This window comes from Nicotiana tabacum, chromosome 9 (genome assembly GCF_000715075.1).
Source record: "Nicotiana tabacum cultivar K326 chromosome 9, ASM71507v2, whole genome shotgun sequence".
Taxonomy (NCBI): domain Eukaryota; kingdom Viridiplantae; phylum Streptophyta; class Magnoliopsida; order Solanales; family Solanaceae; genus Nicotiana; species Nicotiana tabacum.
The window spans coordinates 54,491,206-54,510,165 of NC_134088.1; the positions used below are offsets into that span (position 1 = coordinate 54,491,206).

Below are 18,960 nucleotides of genomic sequence, written 5' to 3' on the forward strand. Positions count from 1 at the left end.
TGTATCATGCATTTCATGTCAGTAGCCCTAAAAGGTACTCAAATGTTACAAGTTGTATCTTTTCTATCTCTCTTTACATTATTGTTCTTATTTATCTTTCCGGCCTTACATACTCGGTACTTTATTCGTACTAATGTCCCTTTTACCTGGGGACGTTGTGTTTCATGCTCGTAGGTCCCGATAGATAGGTTTACGGTCCTCCTAGTAGGTTATCAGCTCAACGGAAGGTATTGGTGCACTCCACTTGCTCCGGAGTTGCCTATTTAGTCAGTATGCCTTGGACATGAATTGATTGATATGGCGGGGCCCTGTCCTGACCTTTATGACATTTATGTACTCTTAGAGGCTTGTAGACAGATGTCATATATATGGATGCCGGTAAGTCCTTGTCGGCATATGTTTTGAGTGTACAAATGGCCATGTCCACCTTATAGGCTCGTATGTCACATGGATAAGTTTGTATATCATGTTAGGTCGTCCTATGTCGATTATTTCCTTTTATTGTATTCTGGTTATCTCATGTTTGACTTTTCGGCCCATTTATGCATGATGCTATGATAAGAAATATATATTACGTGGGTACTTGGTTGAGTAAGGCATTGGGTGCCCCTCGCGTCCCTCTGATTTGGGTTGTGATAGTAAAATAGTTGTCCGGCCCTATAAGACTCGGTACGTCTAACTGCTCTACCATAGTAGGCTCGCTCATAGGCACTCGGCCATACTAGGCTCTTTATCTCGGCCATTCTTGGCTCTCTCATAGGTGCTCGGTTATACTAGGCTCGGTATATAACTTACAATCTGATCAAAGGTGCCCAATAGGGGCCTACCGACCGATCATAGCTCAGTGGTGGTAAAAATATATATATATATATATATATATATATATATATATATATATATATATATATATATATATATATATATATATATATATATATATATATATATATATATATATATATATATATATATATATATATATATATATATATATAAATTGAATATAAGGTCCTGATAAGGGAAAATTATGTAACTTATGAGACTAGGATAATGTACATAAATTTAGGAATACGAACTTCTGATTATGTCTCGTTATCTAGCGCGTGTAGTTATGGGATCATGCCAAAATGAAGTAAAGATTTAGCATAAACATATTTGTACCAATCTGCGCAATAACCACGGCGAACTCAATTGGTCGCACCTTAATCTACAACCACGATAATGATGCTATCATTAAGCTACAAAAAGTATAACTAATGTACAACGAATGGCAAGCTCATTCTATATTAAAGTGGGCAGCATATCCCCTGATTATGTTACATTTACCACGTCCTATATTGCAGCAACAACCCAAACAACAACCAGTAGCTATATGGAACACAACCAGCACAATAACACGTCGAGCGGCAAGCTCGGTTCATGTCTAATAACACTATATTTTTAACCCTTTCCCTCTTATTTATATTCTGGGAAATGTTGATAATAGCAACACAATATAGTCAGGTTATTCCATAAATTTTCCAACCGTAAAAGTCTGCAAGAACACCTCCCAAACAATCCAACAATCAACAACATTACTCATAAGTGTTTCAATCGATATCTCACAAGTTCTAGCTTCAACGACTTAGCCGTAACATGGATAAACTCAAATACATATAGAGTATGAGGTTCCTTACCTTCAAACAGATGGAACAACTCGAATTTGAAATTACTTCACCACAAAGTATCCTTCCAATGCAGCCACAAGAACAAGTAAGAGAAACTAGCAAGCACTTCGGGTTTCTCGACACTAGAATCGCTTTGAAATACTTAAAATCACTTAAGATTGATATGAAACCCTCAAGAGAGTATTTTTCAGAACATATACAACTTAAAACAACCCCCCTCACGAGCTGGAACCACACCAAAATCAGCAACCACAAGAAAAACAAGAAACTCACTAGCACGACGGGATTTCTAGTGCTTGATTCATGTTCTTATCTTTGGTTTACACTCTAGAGCCATGGTGACTGCTTTGAGAGTGTTTTGAGAGAGTATAGGGTCTGGTTTGGTTAAAAAAAACTCAAATGAGCCTTGCCCCGATCTTTAAAGGTTGAAGATCAACCACCGCCTAAGTGGGTCCTAATGGGAGCTGCTTGCGCAGTCTCACAAAAACGCGAATACCTCTCTACTCGGATGGCGTATCGATGAACGGTTTAATGGGTTAAAACCTAGACTCGTAGATATTTAATTTTGTAGGTGTATCATATCGTAATTCCAAGTATATGGGGAGAAAGGCTCAGCTACATTTGACCCAATATTCAGTACATGATGAATGTGACTTGTGATGACTTTTGCCAACTTTTGTTCCACAACTCGCTTCACTTCAAAACATAACACACGACTAGCATACGATTAAAATGAATCATAACATAATCTCCTTATCATGTTAAGCACCCTAGTGTCACCCCAAAAGTATATGTTATAACATTCCCAACTTGTCAATTTTTGACGAAGCATTTTTCTTCAATTTGTTTAGCTACTAAGCCTTCCAACCCTATTGGTACTTGTTGTTCATGATCTTAAATATTTGTAAACTCCAAGTTATCATGATTAAATTACTTTATGTACTTTTAAAGATTATCTTATTTATGAACTTACATCAATTGACTTACGATGTACTCTTACGTACGAAAATATGGGGTGTAACATCATTCCCCCCTTTGGAACATTCGTCCTCGAATGTTGACTGATGAGCTTATCAGTATCATAACTTATAGCTCTTATGAATACCTTAATATTGTCCTTGCCATCTAGGCAATTATTTTGTGATTAAATCCAAAGGCAAGGGCATTGCCGCCTTTAGGCCTCTTTCTCACACCACGGCATGTGGTCAGAATTCTTCCAATCTCGTAACTATTACTACCTTCTGTCATGTAGCCTGTACCACTGTGTCCTTGTAAGCGCGCCGATGCGACTCTTCTCTCCTATTTCCTCCAGCTTTTATCCAATCTCTAGGCCTCTCTTTGTGAATATATACATAACTATAGAAAGCTGTACCTCCAGGCATCTATAGGTATACTAAAGTTCTTCGCCTTGTACTTTGTCGAACTTACGACTATTACTACATTTTATTTCGTAGCCTCGGTTATCCATTCTTATGGCTTTACTATATTATAACACTTACTTCGGTTTTATTATTACCGATGTCTGCTACCCAACTCCAGGTTACTCTCTCGCTGCTTATCCTATATGTATAAATCTAAGTTCTTTAATGCTTCCTCATTATTGTTCATCTTACGAATAACAGCCTAATCTCATCTCATACCTTGGAACTTTTATCCATCTATTGTTAATTCACTCTAATGTTGATCTATAATCTACCACTGACAACTTGAATCCCCTTATGTAATACATTGTCACTAGGGCTCACGTCTCATCGAGGAACATATGAAGTTATTTGCATGATCTACCTAGGGACGTTACTATACTTCATAACTGTATTTTATAGAATCCCAACATGATTCATCTTATAGGGGTATTCTAATCCCGTGCAAATCATGAAATACCTTCTCTTTGAATCATTATCAATCGAAGGCCTAAATGTCATCCTCTTATCATTTATCATAATTACACCCTTATTCTACTACCAAGGCGGCATCCCATCTCTTTTAAATGCTCCTAGTCTTAAACTCCTCTGAGTTCATTCAGGCTATACAGAGCTTTCTATAACTTACAGAAACCATCAGCTCTCTTATTTTGATGGGCTTAATCCTGAGGCCTTACCTATTCTTTTCACCTTCTCACTAACCTTTCCTTATCCTTACTCATGTTTACCTAAAACCTTGTTGCTCTACCATACTTTAGCTTGCGACTTCCTAACTTGCTAGCATCATAGTTTTCTTTATGTTATTCTAGAACCTTAAGTGAGATGTCACGTCATCTCTAACTCTTCTTTACTCGCTTAACAAGACCTCTCAGTACCTGAAAACCATAGGCTGGAAGATATGCTACTGACGACACCACTATCATTTTTGGATACGGAATCACGGTGCTTCTAGTCCTCTATCTGAAGTCTGGACTATTCATAACCTTCAACACTTGAGTATCTCGTACTTTATTTGTGTTTATCTTACTTGCCTTTATATCCCGCATCGTATCTTCTGTCTCTTTCACAATCTCCCTTCCACATAGGTGGAATACACATCCACACCTTGAAGCTCTACTATAATACTTGCACCTTTGGTGCATACACAATCAGGCGGGAGCTTCATTCTGACTTCTTATGAGGTTGGTACTCTTCTAATTGGCTTTATCGTAGAGCCATTATAGAATATGGACGTTGTAATATCTCTCTTGTACCTCTGATATTAAGAGTAATTCTACATTGTTCTGAATCACGATTTCTATAATTATCTAGATGTAATAATCAAACTCATGATTTACTTAGGGGATATAATTCTTTAGTTTCCTCTTCGCTCTCATCCTTTGAGTAGTCTTAAGCTATCGTCCGATCTACGGGTCAGGGTATTAGTTATTACTTTAGCCTTTCGTGGATGCTATGGAACATCCATGATTTAATCTTCTAACAATTCAATCCTTTACCTGTGACATGGACTCAATTCTTTCTTTTAACTTATAGCAGAGTCTCCTATAGTTGTATGAATGTCAACATATATGCTGCATGGATAATACTCCAAAATCTTAAGTGCGTTCATAACGTAAATAACTCTGGGTCATTGATTGAATAATTCCTTTCGTGGCTTCTCAGCTTTCTTTAAATGTAAGAAATTACTTTTCTTGGTCTTTGTGCCACTTTTCGCATGAATACTTGGCTTATCTTAGTTCCCACGCATGCTGGAAATTTGTGCAACACATATGATCACAAATATTACTTTTGACTTTTCTTCCCGTTCATTAGTCACGATAGGTGCCACTTTCTTATGGAGTGCATATGATAATTAGGCTCTAATACCAAGTTTGTCACTCCCCAAAAACCGAGGAGCGCGACCGGCACTCAACCGAGTGAACCCGGCCGAGCAAGCCTATTAGATTTCCTTCTACCCAAACTTATTCATGAATAAAGAGAATATATATATTCGTTAATCAAACACTAAAGTGATCATGTCTGCAATACCAATTACTTTCCATTAGTTACTTCATTTTAATGTCTCAATTTCACATACATTTTTTATAATCTGAAGTGGAAATAGCAATTCAAACACAACATAACGAGTTTGACTTCCCCAGTACCCATGCACAACCCACATAGTGTCTACAGAGCCTCTAAAAGATACAAAGGAGTACAATGATAGTGCCGGTAACAAGGCCCCGTCTATACCTCACAACGTGATAACATAATGTACAAAAGATACATGACCCCGGTGTAAGGTCCCATAAAATTTTGCAAAGGAAAAATAATGTTTCATGGTACCGGACTAGGGTTACGTGTTTGAGGATTGTAGAAATTCTTCACGGCGATCTTGCTCACCGTGGCTCAGACTTTTTGGGTTGAACAATGCACTTGGAAGTAAAGAAAAAAGTTTTGGCAGCGAAATGCGTTTCTGCGGTCCATTATGCGACCGTAGAATCACTCTGCGGGCCGCATAATGGCCGCAGAAGTGAGGCAGGAGAGGGTCAGTTTGGATGCCATTCTGCGATCGACTATGCGACCGCAGAACTGTTCTGCGGTTCATTATGCGACCGCAAAACAGGTCTGTGGGCCGCATAGTGACCGCAGATACAGACAGATGTTTGCCGGTTTTGGACACCAATTATGCGACCGATATGCGGTCCGCATACCAATTATGTGATCGCATACCTTGTTCCGGAGCTCCATTTTTGGGTTTTTAAAACCCGACCCTACTTCGTTAAATACACGCTTTGGGCCACTATTGAGCTAAAATCTGACATTTTAGAGTGAGAGAAAGTGCCCTAGAGTGAGAAGGTGTTCCTCAATAATTGTTCTTCAATTTGGGTGATTGTGGATCGACTCACAAAATCAGAACACTTTTTGCTTGTTAAGGCTACCGACACAGCGGAACAGTATGCTTAATTGTATATCAAAGAAATAGTCAGGTTGCATGGCACTCCAGTTTCCATCATTTCTGATCGGGGAGCACAATTCACCGCGAAATTTTGGAAAACGTTTCAGCAAGGTCTGGGTACTCAGGTGAATCTTAGTACAGCCTTTCACCCGCAAACTGATGGATAGGCAGAGCGGACTATTCAGACGCTTGAGGATATGTTGCGCGCTTGTGTTCTAGACTTCAAAGGTAGCTGGGATGATCATTTACCACTCATAGAATTTGCATACAACAATAGCTATTATGCTAGCATTCATATGGCACCGTTTAAGGATTTATATGGTAAGAGATATAGATCTCCCATTGGGTGGTTCAAAATTGGGGAAGCAGAGTTGATAAGGCCAGACCTCGTGCATCAGGCTATGGAAAAAGTTAATATCATTAAGGAGTGGTTGAAGACTACTCAGAGACATCAGAAATCCCATTCAGATGTTCGTCATAGGGATTTGGAGTTCAAAGAAGGTGATTGGGTATTCGTGAAAGCTTCCCCTATGAAAGGCGTAATGCGATTCGGTAAGAAAGGGAAATTGAGTCCGAGGTATGTCGGACCGTACAGAATCATTCAGAGGATCGGTGAGGTGGCATACAATCTTGAGCTACCACCTGAAATGTCATTAGTGCACCCGGTATTTCATGTGTCTATGTTAAAGAAAGTAGTTGGAGACCCGACAGTCATTGTTAGGTTGAGACTATTGAGGTTAATGAAGAATTGACTTACGAAGAGATTCCAGTTTCCATTATTGATCGGCAAGTCCGAAAGTTAAGAAACAAAGAAATTGCATCCGTGAAAATGCTATGGCGAAACCAACAGGTTGAAGAGGCTACTTGGGAGGCCGAGGAAGAAATGAAGAAAATGTATCCTTATTTGTTTGAATAACCATGCATTTATGAGTTGTGCCTTATGATAATGCTAAGAGATACTTTCTATGAATTATGTATGATTTGTACATTTGATGTTAAGGTTGTTCCGTTCTGGTAATATAATTGTTTGTGAGGCCATAGTTGGTGTTGTTTTGTGTTATGTTACATTGTTGGATTATGTATATGTTTTAAGAATGTGTTTCTAGGGCTCTCTGACAGGTGGATAGGCCTAGTTACAAGGGAAACTCTAGCGAAATTTTTGTAAATTTAGGGAGTTAGTCAAATTTGGGGCTGCTGGTGTGTGGTATGAAAACGGAGTTGCATAAGATGCTAATAACAGATTTTGACCCTCATTCGAGGACAAATGATCCTAAGTGGGGGAGAATGTAAGGCCCTATAAAATTTTGCAAAGGAAAAATAATATTTCATGGTGTCGAACTAGGCTTACGTGTTGAACAATGCACTGGAAAGTAAAGGAAACATTTTTTGGCAGCAAAAGGCATTTCTACGGTCCATTATGCGACCGCAGAATCACTCTGCGAGCCGCATAATGGCCGCAGAAGTGAGGCAGGAGAGGGTCAGTTTGGATGCCATTCTAGGGTCGACAATGTGACCGCAGAACAGGTCTGCGGGCCGCATAGTGACCGCAGACACAGACAGATTTTTGCCGGTTTTGGACACTAATTATGCAACCGATATGCGATCGATTATGCAATCGCAGACCTTGTTCCACAGCTCCATTTTTGGGTTTTTAAAACCTGACCCTACTTCATTAAATATATGCTTTGGTCCATTGTTGAGCTAAAATTTAACATTTTAGAGTGAGAGAGAGTGCCCTAGAGTGAGAAGATGTTCCTCAATAATTGTTCTTCAATTCTTGCTCAAATATTGGAAGATTAAGAAGGGAAACTCACTAGGTCTTCATCCTAAAGGTAAGATTCTACACCCTAACCCTCAATTTCGAATTTTGTTTAGAAATGGGTAATTAGCAAGATAATATTTGGGCATGAGAGTTGTTTATTTTACATGCATGTGTTATCAAAGGGTGTAGGAAGCTTATTGAGCTAAAAATGGTAAAGATTGGGTTGTGGGATGATGGAATCCTCCATAAAAGGACCTTTAAACCTTAATGCACACCTAGTGTTTGATAAAATGCTCAAATGAGCTAGAACCATGAGCATCTTCCTAATTTTGGTTCAATTTGTTATATTTCTACAATAGATAGAAGCTGCTAAGAATTTCGGAATATTTTAGAGTTTAAGGAAGCTCGATTGAGGTATGTTAGCTAAACTCTTCTCTTAGAATTGAATCCCATGATATTCATGTAATTTATGTAAGACCCGAGTGGTCCATTATAAAAACTGGCTATTCCGAGTAAGTTTGTGTTGAAAGATATATGTTCAATAAGTATCCTAAATGCTTTATTCATATTATATTATCAATTGAGGATGTGTTCAAGCATGGTCTGTGCATTAATAATGTTTCGACTTCAAGTCAAGTTCAAACGAAGGCTATTATGCCAAATTTTGTGAAATATCTCTATGTGCCTTAGACTCTTAATTGCTCACATGTGTACTACACACCTTGATTTGAATTATTGTTGTTGGTGACAATGATGTTGATGTTTGAAAGTGAAAAGGTGAGCATGAAATACTAAATATGGCCAACACGCCAAGAATGATTTTATAATTGTGGCCACTAGTGCCAATGAAATGAAAAGATGTGAAAGAAGTATGAAATGCGATGATTGATGTAAATGCGATGATTGATGTAAAAAGGTTGATGTCTCGAATAAGATAGCCTAGCTGATTGGGTCGTGATCGGACACCATGCCGCACACATGGTGGTGATTGTACTGGAAATTATAATTGAATTTGTGGTTGTGGTTGATGTCTCTAATGAGATAGACTAGCCGATCGGGTCGTGATCGAACTCCGTGCTAAAGGTATGAAGGTATTGATATTGAGAGTGATTGTGGTTGATGTCTCTAAAGAGATAGCCTAGCCGATCGGGTCGTGATCGGAATCCGTGCTAAGAGTACAGTGGTATTGGTATTGTGAATAATGGTATTGTGAATAATGATATATCGGTTCTAAGAGTCACCAATCTGAAAATATGGGAATTTACGTGAAACTTGATGCTTTGGTATTGTTTGAGACCTTCATTGATTTTATGATTATTCCTCCTTGTAATATTATTTGTTCTATTGAGAGGGTGTTTATTTATACATACTAGTGTTATTTGACAGTACTAACGTCCCTTTTGCCGGGGGAGCTGCATCTTTAAATGGATGCAAGTGGTTCCACAGCAGGAGATATTGATCAGTGATAGCAGTACACCTTCTTCCCAGCTGACTTGGTGAGCCCCACTTCATCCCGGGGTCATGTATCTTTTGTACTTTGTGTATTCTATTTGAGGTATAGTCGGGGCCTTGTTGTCGGCATTATCATTGTACTCTTCTTTATCTATAGAAGCTCCGTAGACATAGTGTGGGTTGTATGTTGGTACTGGAGGGAGTCAAACTCGTTGTGTTGTGTTTGAATTATTATTTCCACTTCAGATTATGAAAAAGTGTGTGAAATTGAGACTTTAAATGAAGTAACTAATGGTAAGAAATTGATATTGCAGACATGATCACTTTATTGTTTGATTTATGAAGATATATATATTCTCTTCATTCATGAATGAGTTTGGGTAGAAGGAAATCTAATAGGCTTGCTCGGTCGGGTTCACTCGGTTGAGCGCCGGTCGCGCTCCTCGGTTTTAGGGTGTGACACCCGAAATGAAGTGGGGCTCACCAAGTCTGCTAGGAGGAAAGTGTACTACTATTGTTGATCAACACTGCCTGCTATGGAACCACCTGTATCCATTTAAAGATGCAGCACCCCCGGCAAAAGGGACGTTAGCACTGTCGAATAGTACTAGTATGTAAAACTAAATACCATCTCAATAGAATGGATAATAATACAAGGGGGAAAGAGTCATGTGTTCAATAAGAACTTCAAACAATACTAAAACATCAAATAAGGATCACATAAGTTCTCAAGTCGATTTCCATGTTATTAGATTGGGTGATTTTTAGTGCCGATGTACCATAATTCACAATACCACCGTGTTCTTACACGAAGTCCGATCACGACCCGATCAGCTAGGTTGTCTTATTTGAGACATCAACCATAACCACAATTTCATCATAATTTCTAGCACAGTTACCACCATGTGTGCGGCATGGCATCCGATCATGGCCCGATCGGCTAGGTCGTCTCACCCAAGATGTTACCTTTTTCAGTTAATCATCTAACATCATACTTCTTTCATATTCATTCGATTCATTGGCACTAGTGATCACGATTACAAAGTCATTCTTGGCACTTGGCCGTATTTCATAGTTCCAGTTCCCTTTTTCACATTCAAATATCATTATCAACAATAATAGGGTCTCCCATTCAAGACATTAAATTCACATATGAGCAATTTGGAAAATCTTAGGCACATAGAGGCTTTTCATACAATTTGGCATAACAACCTTTATTTCGATCTTGACATGAAGTCTTAACATTTCTAACACATATTCCACATTTTGAACACATCCTCAAATAGCAAGAAGACATGATAAACCATTTAGAATAAATATTGAACATACATCCTTCAACACAACCACATTAGGAATAGCCAATTCAATAATGATCAAGGACCTAATCCAATTACATGAACATTGGGGGATTCGATTCTAAGAAGAAGAGGGTTTAGCCAACATACCTCAATTGAGCTTCTCAAACTCTAAAATGATCCGGAATTCTTAGCAACTTTAATCTATTTTAGAAATATAACAAGTTGAACCAAAATTAGGAAGATGGTCATGGTTTTAGCTCATTTGAGCATATTCTCAAATACTAGGTGTGCATCAATGTTTTAAGGCCCTTTTTGTGGAAGATTCCACCATTCCTTAACCCATTCTCTACCATTTTTATCTCATAACCTTCCAACATACTTCAAGGATACATGCATGCAAGACAACAATCCCCTCACCCAATATTTGTCTCTCTATTTAACCCATTTTTGTAAAATTTCCAAATTGAGAGCTAGAACATAGATTCTTACCTTTAGGGTGAAGACTTCCTTTGTTAATCCTCAATGGTTGAGAAAGAATTGATGGATAATAGGTTGAAGGTTGCTCCCTCACTCTAAGAACTCTCTCTCTCACTCTAGAATATCAGAAATGTGCTCAAAATGAGCTATGGTACATGTTTTAACGAAATAGGATCAGGTTTAAAAACCCCAAAAATGAAGCTCCGGAACAGGTTCTGCCACTGCATATGTGACCGCATAATGATTATGCGGTACGCAAAATGACCGCGAAAGGTGGCTCTGGGAACTGGGCTGGCCTGCTTCACTCTGCGGCCATTATGTGGCCCACAGACCTGTTCTGCGGTCGCATAATGCGCCGTAGAACTTCCCTCCATAAAAGTCTAAGGATGACTATGCGACCAAAGTGCGGCCCGCCAAACGGTTATGCGGTCACATAATTAGTAGCGAAATTAACATCAAAAATGCCGCAGAAAACTGCCTCGCTCTGCGACCATTCTGCGGTCTGCAGAGTGGTTCTGTGGCCGCAGAACGGGTCCCAGGCACTGTTCAATCCAAAAAGTCCGAACTGCGGCTCGCAAGCTCGCCGCGAAGAATTTCTACTATTATTAACCTATATGCCTGTCCCGGTATCACAGAACCCCGGCTTTTAGGAAAAGATTTTACGGGGCCTTACAAACACCTCCCAAACAGTCCAATAATCAACAACATTACTAACAAGCCTTTCGATCGATCTCACAAGTTCTAGCTTCAACGACTTATCTGTAACTTGGATAAACTCAAATACATATAGAGTTAGATATTACTTACCTTCAAATAGATAGAACAACTCGAATTTTAGATTACTTCACCACAAAGTATCCTTCCAATGCAGCCACAAGAACAAAAAAGAGAAACTAGCAAGCACTTCAGATTTCTGGCACTAGAATCGCTTTGAAATACTTGAAATCACTTAGGGTTTATATGAAACCCTCGGGAGAGTATTTTATAGAATTTTCCAGAACATATAACACTTAAAACAACCTCCAACACGAGCTGTAACCACACCAAAATCAGCAACCACAAGAAAAATAAGAAACTCACTAGCACGATGGGATTTCTAGCGGTTGATTCATGTTCTTATCTTTGGTTTTCACTCTAGCATCATCGAGGCTGCTTTGAGAGTGTTTTCGGACAGTATAGGGTCTGTTTAAGTTGAAAAATGAAACCAAATGAGCCTTTACCCTATCTTTAAAGGTTGGAGAATTATCCACCGCTTAAGTGGGTCCCAATGAGAGTTGCTTACCCAGTCTCGGAAAAACACGAATATCTCTCTACTTTGATGTCGTATCGATGAACGGTTTAGTGTGTTAAAAATTAGACTCATAGAAATTCACTTTGGTTGGTGGATCATCCCATAATTCCAAGTATATTGGGAGAAAATCTCATCTATATTTGACCTAATTTTCAGCACATTATGAATGTGACTTGTGATGACCTTTGCCAACTTTTATTCCACAACTAGCTTGACTTTAAAATATAACACACGACTATCATACGAATAAAATAACTCATAACATAACCTTCTTATCATGTTAAGAACCCTAGTCTCACCCCAAAAGTACATGTTATAATATTCCCAACTTGTCGACTTTTGGCAAAACTTATTTTCTTCAATTCGTTTAGCTTTTAAGCCTTCCAACCCTCTTGGTACTTGTTATTCATGATGTTAAATATTTGTAAATTCCAAGGTAACATGATTAACTTACTTTATGTACTTTCAAAGATGATCTCATTTCTGAGCTTACACCAATTGACTTATGACGTACTCTTATGTACGTCGTAAGAAAACATGGGGTGTAACATTTCGATAATTATGTTTATGTTTCGCTTTTGTTATGTTTGGCTTGTATATCAAGTTGAGTTATGCGTCATCACGACCGGTTGGTGGTTTTGGGTCGTGACATTATACATATGCTTGGTGAGAAAGAGTGGTATTGCACGAAGGGAAGAATGGTATTGCATGAAGGGTGTTTCCATTCTTAGTGAGGATAAGATAAATACACGAAAGATGTTATCGCATTATTTGATTTGACATATATACATGTGCTTGGTGATGATAAGATAAAATGCATGAAGGGTGTTGCCGTGCCATTTGATTTGATATCTTGAACATGCCCCTTTTATTATGCGTATTTGCAGATGAGGCTTATATTGTTTCACGGATATTGTTTCTTCTTTACGGACTTTACATACTGAGAAAGGTTTGGCGTCTATGTTTGTGAAATATGCTCATTATTTCTTTCATTTTATCGTTTCATTATTACTTGTATTTTTCCCTTGTTATTTCTCTTGCTTATGAACTGCACAAACTATGTTAAGTGACTATCTTTTGACTTAAAACTTCGTCACTACTTCACTGAGTTTAGTAAAAATACTTATTGAGTATATGGGGTCGTTTGTACTCTTTTTTTAAGAAAATATACCACTAAGATGTGTGCTTAGTGGTGTTTTTGATTATTATTGCTTAGTGATGTTTTTATTAGTAATAATCAAAATAAAAATTAACAAAATACAAAGTGTCTGGAGGTCTCACAAAATTTAAATGAGTGAAATATGAAAGTACATCAATCCTATTATCAAAGTTGAGTGTAACACTCAACTTTGTTAGTACAAAAAGAACTGTGGAGCATATTCCTTGAGGAGTCACGCCTGGAATTGAATATGTATAACCATTGCTTTCCAAGCTTGTATAGCATACCTTGTAATTCTGCACGTCTGATTCTGGGCATAAACCTTTGCAATCCTGAATATATGGTAGGTCCAGGTGATACCTACAACAATACTCCACGTTTGACAAGGCCAATTTTGTAACTAAATTACACGCAATTAAGTCCATCGTTACTCTCCAAGTCAAGGCATTGGTGATGTAGTTGTGACTTTGCCTCAGAGTTTTGCACTTGTATTTGTCCTCTCTAATTACATACCTGCCAAAACTATCATCCTCTTGTGTGATAGATGAACAATGTAACTGGCATTTCCTCTAAATGATGCTCAACTGTCCCGCAATATGCTGGGAAATCCCATGGTTTAGATTGTCCAGCATTGGCAACGGCACAGTAATGTGCGTGTCCACAACCCTTGTGTTATCATGAGGCCTTCTAGTATTAACTTGTATGACCTCCAAGAAGCAACAGATGCAATGGAATGTGCATCTTCTAGTGTAGTACCTCCAATTTTCACCAACCTGTAATTCTATAAGGCTCTAGTTTGGTTGGCTCATGTGGAGCCTTCTCCCTGCCTTGTTAAGTGAGTATATGGGTTGGTTTATATAATGGCTACACCTACAGAGAATGAGTATCAAAGATACTAATACCACTCTAATAGGCTTGCCAACTCATACAACCAAGCACCCTCTATAGTATCTGCAAAACAAAAAACTATGTTAGTGGAAAAAAATCTTCCTACTCTCTTCACAATAGAAGAAAGTGCAGTGATATCTCCTTCCCCTAAGACCTTCCCATAACCTCCAGAATACATCCTCATCAACAACCTTATTACCAAGAAGCTCCCCATCGACTTATGTTTATTTGAAAGCATCATCAGTTGGAGTTTGGCTTGGTAGTTCTTACCCTAATGTAGGATATCTGTAGCTTGTCACTGTTCAATATCATCCTCCCTTGTGTGTCTAGTTCCTCAAACGAGTGTACCTGTACCAAGGCCTGTTGTTCTAGTGTCAAGCTAGCTAAATGATCTGCTAACTTATTGCTCTCCCTCAGTACATGAACTACCTGAAATACTCCTCTAGACAATAGTGTTTTCATCTCTCCTCCACTTGATTGGCTATGCTCTAGGGTGATTCCCAGACTTCCTCCAGTACTCTCTTCATTAGTAAGGAATCTGTTTTAATTTGACATGGAGGGTTATTTGTACTCATACTACACTTCTGCACCTTGCGTGCAGATGTTTGAAGCTAAGCAGCTGCGGAGTTTGAGGACGTGCATTGAAGACTACATCATTCCAGCCATCTACTATCATCTTATTCATAGTAGTATATGACTTGTGTTTCTATTTATGTAACTTCCAAACAGATTATGTATTTCTTCTTGCCAATGTTGTAATTTAAATCCTAGTCGTTCATGACTTGTACCACTAGTTCCTGGGATTAGTTGAGTTAATTTTCGGATTCTTATTTATTTTGTTGACGATGTTCGGTTTGAGTAGTAGCATGTATTAGTTGGCTTACCTAGCGATTTGGGTTAGGTACCATCATGACTTGGTAAAATTTTGAATCGTGATAAAAATAACACTTTCTTTGTTTTATTTTATGTAATATTATTTTCTTAAAATCTATTCGAAAAAATAATATATTTTTATATTTGAAAATTATTTAACTTTAAATTTTATATTTTATTTTTACATGTTTTTATGGTCACAAAGATCTCATGACATGTCTAGTTAAACATTACCATATAAAGTAAAATAGAGGGTACTATTTTATATTTGAAAACTCTTTAATTATAAACTTTTAATTTTACTCCTAATAATATGTTCTTATAGCTATAAAAATATCGCAACTTGTTTAACACCTATTCTAAAAATACTTTTGATATTCACCGAAATTCTTTCTTTTTTCCCTTAAATTCAATATCCATTCAACCACCGTCATATAAAAAAAAAAGGAATAATAAAATTCTAGTCGGAGTCAATTTAATTTGATACCTAAATTGAATAAGAGTTTTGGGAATTATTATTATTATTAATCGAATAAGAATTTTGGGAATTATTATTATTATTATTATTATGTAAAAATTGTTTTTCAACCAACCATCAATTCTTTTTTCAACTGAAACTTTATTGTTGATGTTTAGTTGAAAACAGCTTGTGCAAAAAATTGAAACGCTACCTGAAAATTATGTTGTTTGGACTCTATTCAAACTTGAATGAAGTCACACTCGATTCAACATAATTCGGCATGATGCCTAAACCTAATTCACACACACCAGTACCAATTTATTTCCTCACCCGTTTTACCCAACTTTTAATCGTTCATCCAATGCTTCATTATTAGCATTTGACTTTGTACCTCCCCCAATCACCAAAAAGTCGTCTATCTTCCATTCTCACCGCTTTACCCGTTAACGAGTTAAAGACCTTTGGTCAATGCCATCTTCTCCGTTTTCTCCTAAATGTACGTGTCGATCTCTCATTGGTTTTATCAATAAGGTCAGAAACGACAAGTCAGTCATTTGCATTGAAAATAGAAGATAATAAAAGAAGGCATAATACACTTTCCTGAATTTCCTCTGTTCTCTCTCTATTTCTTTATTAGTCATCTTTTGCTTTGTTCTTTTCCTCCTTTCACCTCATCTCTCTCTCTACTAAATTGGGTTTTTCCCCTTCTTTTCTTCTCTCTGGTTGATGGTATTGTAGATATGGCTGTAGATTTAATGACTACTGGCTATAGAAACAACAATACTTACACATCCAAAATCGAAGAAAACGCCATGCAAGAAGCTGCCGCTGGTTTACAAAGCGTTGAGAAATTAATCAGATTGCTCTCTCAATCTCAAAACCTTTCACAAAAGCAAAAACAGAGCTTTCAAGATCCGTCTATAAAAAGTAACTCCACTATAGATTTTTCACCAGATTACCTAGCAGTAGCTGATACAGCCGTCAACAGATTCAAAAAGTTCATTTCTTTACTTGGCAGAACAAGAACCGGCCATGCCCGGTTCCGCAGGGGTCCAATCACCACTATAAGTGCTCCGGTTCTACGGAAAGTCGATAAAGAACCGGAGCTGCTCTGTCTACCGGCGCCCAGTCAGAACCGGCTGGTTGAAGAAAAGTTAAAAACCGAAAATCCACAAGCCGGTTCGAAAATCTATTGTCCCACACCAATTCAGCGTTTGCCTCCGTTACCCCTTAACAACCACCAGCACCAGCTGGTGAAAAATGGGTCAACGTCGGAGAGGAAAGAATCAACGACCACAATCAACTTTGCTACCCCATCGCCGGCGAATTCTTTCATTTCATCGTTGACCGGTGACACCGAGAGTTTGCAGCCGTCCTCGATGACGTCGTCCGGTTTTCAAATAACGAATCTTTCTCAGGTTTCATCCGCCGGTCGGCCGCCGCTCTCGACGTCGTCGTTTAAGCGGAAGTGCAGTTCCATGGATGATTTGGCCGTGAAGTGCAGCAGCGCCGGTGGGTCCTCCGGTCGTTGCCATTGCCCCAAGAAAAGGTAGAAGTCAACGACCTAGATATATTATTAATTAGGACCAATAATTGCCATAGCCGAAAATATTCCCTTTCACTTGTATTCTTGAAATATTAGAATTTGATTGGACTTGTGTTTTATTGACAAATTCTTTTTTCTATCAGGAAATCAAAGGTCAAAAGAGTGGTGAGAATCCCTGCAATTAGCATGAAAATGGCTGATATTCCACCAGATGATTTTTCTTGGAGAAAATATGGTCAAAAACCTATCAAGGGTTCTCCTCATCCCAGGTAATTACTTATTAAACTTATCGATCAACTAATCAATCAATAAATGTACTTCAAATCCATGATATGAATAATAAATATTGGTTGAATAATAAATATTGGGGTAAAATATTTCAGGGGATATTACAAGTGTAGCAGTATAAGAGGATGTCCAGCAAGAAAACATGTGGAGAGGGCATTGGATGATCCAAACGTATTGATTGTAACATATGAAGGAGAACATGATCATCCATTTTCCATTACAGAGACACCACCAGCTGCTATAGTACTTGAATCTTCTTGATCTTAATTCATCATCGATATTCAACTAATCTAGCAGCTCACTTCTTTTTTTCTTTTTGCCCCACCAAGAGACGTGAACAATCTAAATCTGCAGAGAACAATCAATGCAAAAGCGCTTCATTTAGTCAACTTCTAGTGAAAAGAACAAGATGGAGATATTGGCATTTGAGGGGAGGGGTCCATTTCTTTATTATTGTTCTACAAGTTTATTGGCAGTTGAAAACTTTTGATTTTGCGTTGAAAAGTAGAAGGCAAATATCTCAAAGTTGTGGATTTGGTGGACATTAATCATGCACGTAGTGGGGTTTTACATTTTTCCTTTTTATTTTTTTGGTTTATGGGGTGGGGGAATTTCTTTTATTTTGTCAACCCCTCCTAATACACCCTTCCATATCATGTTAAAAAGATTATTCTTTCTTTTTTTTCATCTCTTTCAATTGGAATAATACAGTACTTACTCCTTTCCTCTTCTCAATTGCTGTATTTCAAATGTCACCAACTATTCAATCAATAATAGTAATAAACTTCAGTAGATTTTGTTTCACTAAAGAACTTTTTTAGACAGTAACTTCAATGAATTTGGTAAGGATCAAATATGATGAACGCTAAAAGTATTGAGTAATGTTTAGTTCACTTATATGCGGTGGGTGGTTTAGGAAGTACACTAGCTCGTTTAAGCTCCGAAAGAATCAAATACTCCCTCGTTTCAATTTATGTGAATCTATTTCCTTTTTAGTCTGTGCCAAAAAGAATTACCTCTTTCCTTATTTGGAAACAATTTACCTTTATGCAATGATTTATAGCCACACAAAATATATGTGTTTCATTTTACACCACAAGTTCAAAAGTCTTCTCTCTTTTTACTTAAATTATGTGTCCAGTCAAATGGGTTCACATAAATTGAAACGGAGAGAGTAAATTTTTTAAAAAGAGTTTTGCTTCCCTATGCAATGATTAATTAATGGGAAATTGATATTAATGCATTAATCAAATTGCTACATGTACTATTCTTTTGATATAGCAACATTATCACTTAAGAAGTAATTTGTCATTGTCGAAGTATTTTAATTACTATAGAAAAGACATCATTTATCGTATTTTTATATGGTTGTGGACAAATATTACATACGCGTCGGGTGGTTATGCGAGGAAGTCCACTCATTCCAGCTGCGACTCAAAT

The 18,960-nt window shown here is 37.7% G+C and overlaps 1 protein-coding gene across 1 annotated transcript; it reads left to right on the plus strand.

The window, feature by feature from the left end:
• Positions 1 to 16,287: 16,287 nt before the first annotated feature.
• On the plus strand, positions 16,288 to 18,255 carry LOC107796239 (putative WRKY transcription factor 7). Its single transcript, XM_016618988.2, has 3 exons — positions 16,288 to 17,235; positions 17,376 to 17,501; positions 17,616 to 18,255. The coding sequence occupies exons 1-3, from the start codon at positions 16,427 to 16,429 to the stop codon at positions 17,779 to 17,781; spliced, it is 1,101 nt and encodes a 366-aa protein (XP_016474474.1). The 5' UTR covers positions 16,288 to 16,426; the 3' UTR covers positions 17,782 to 18,255.
• Positions 18,256 to 18,960: the final 705 nt, after the last annotated feature.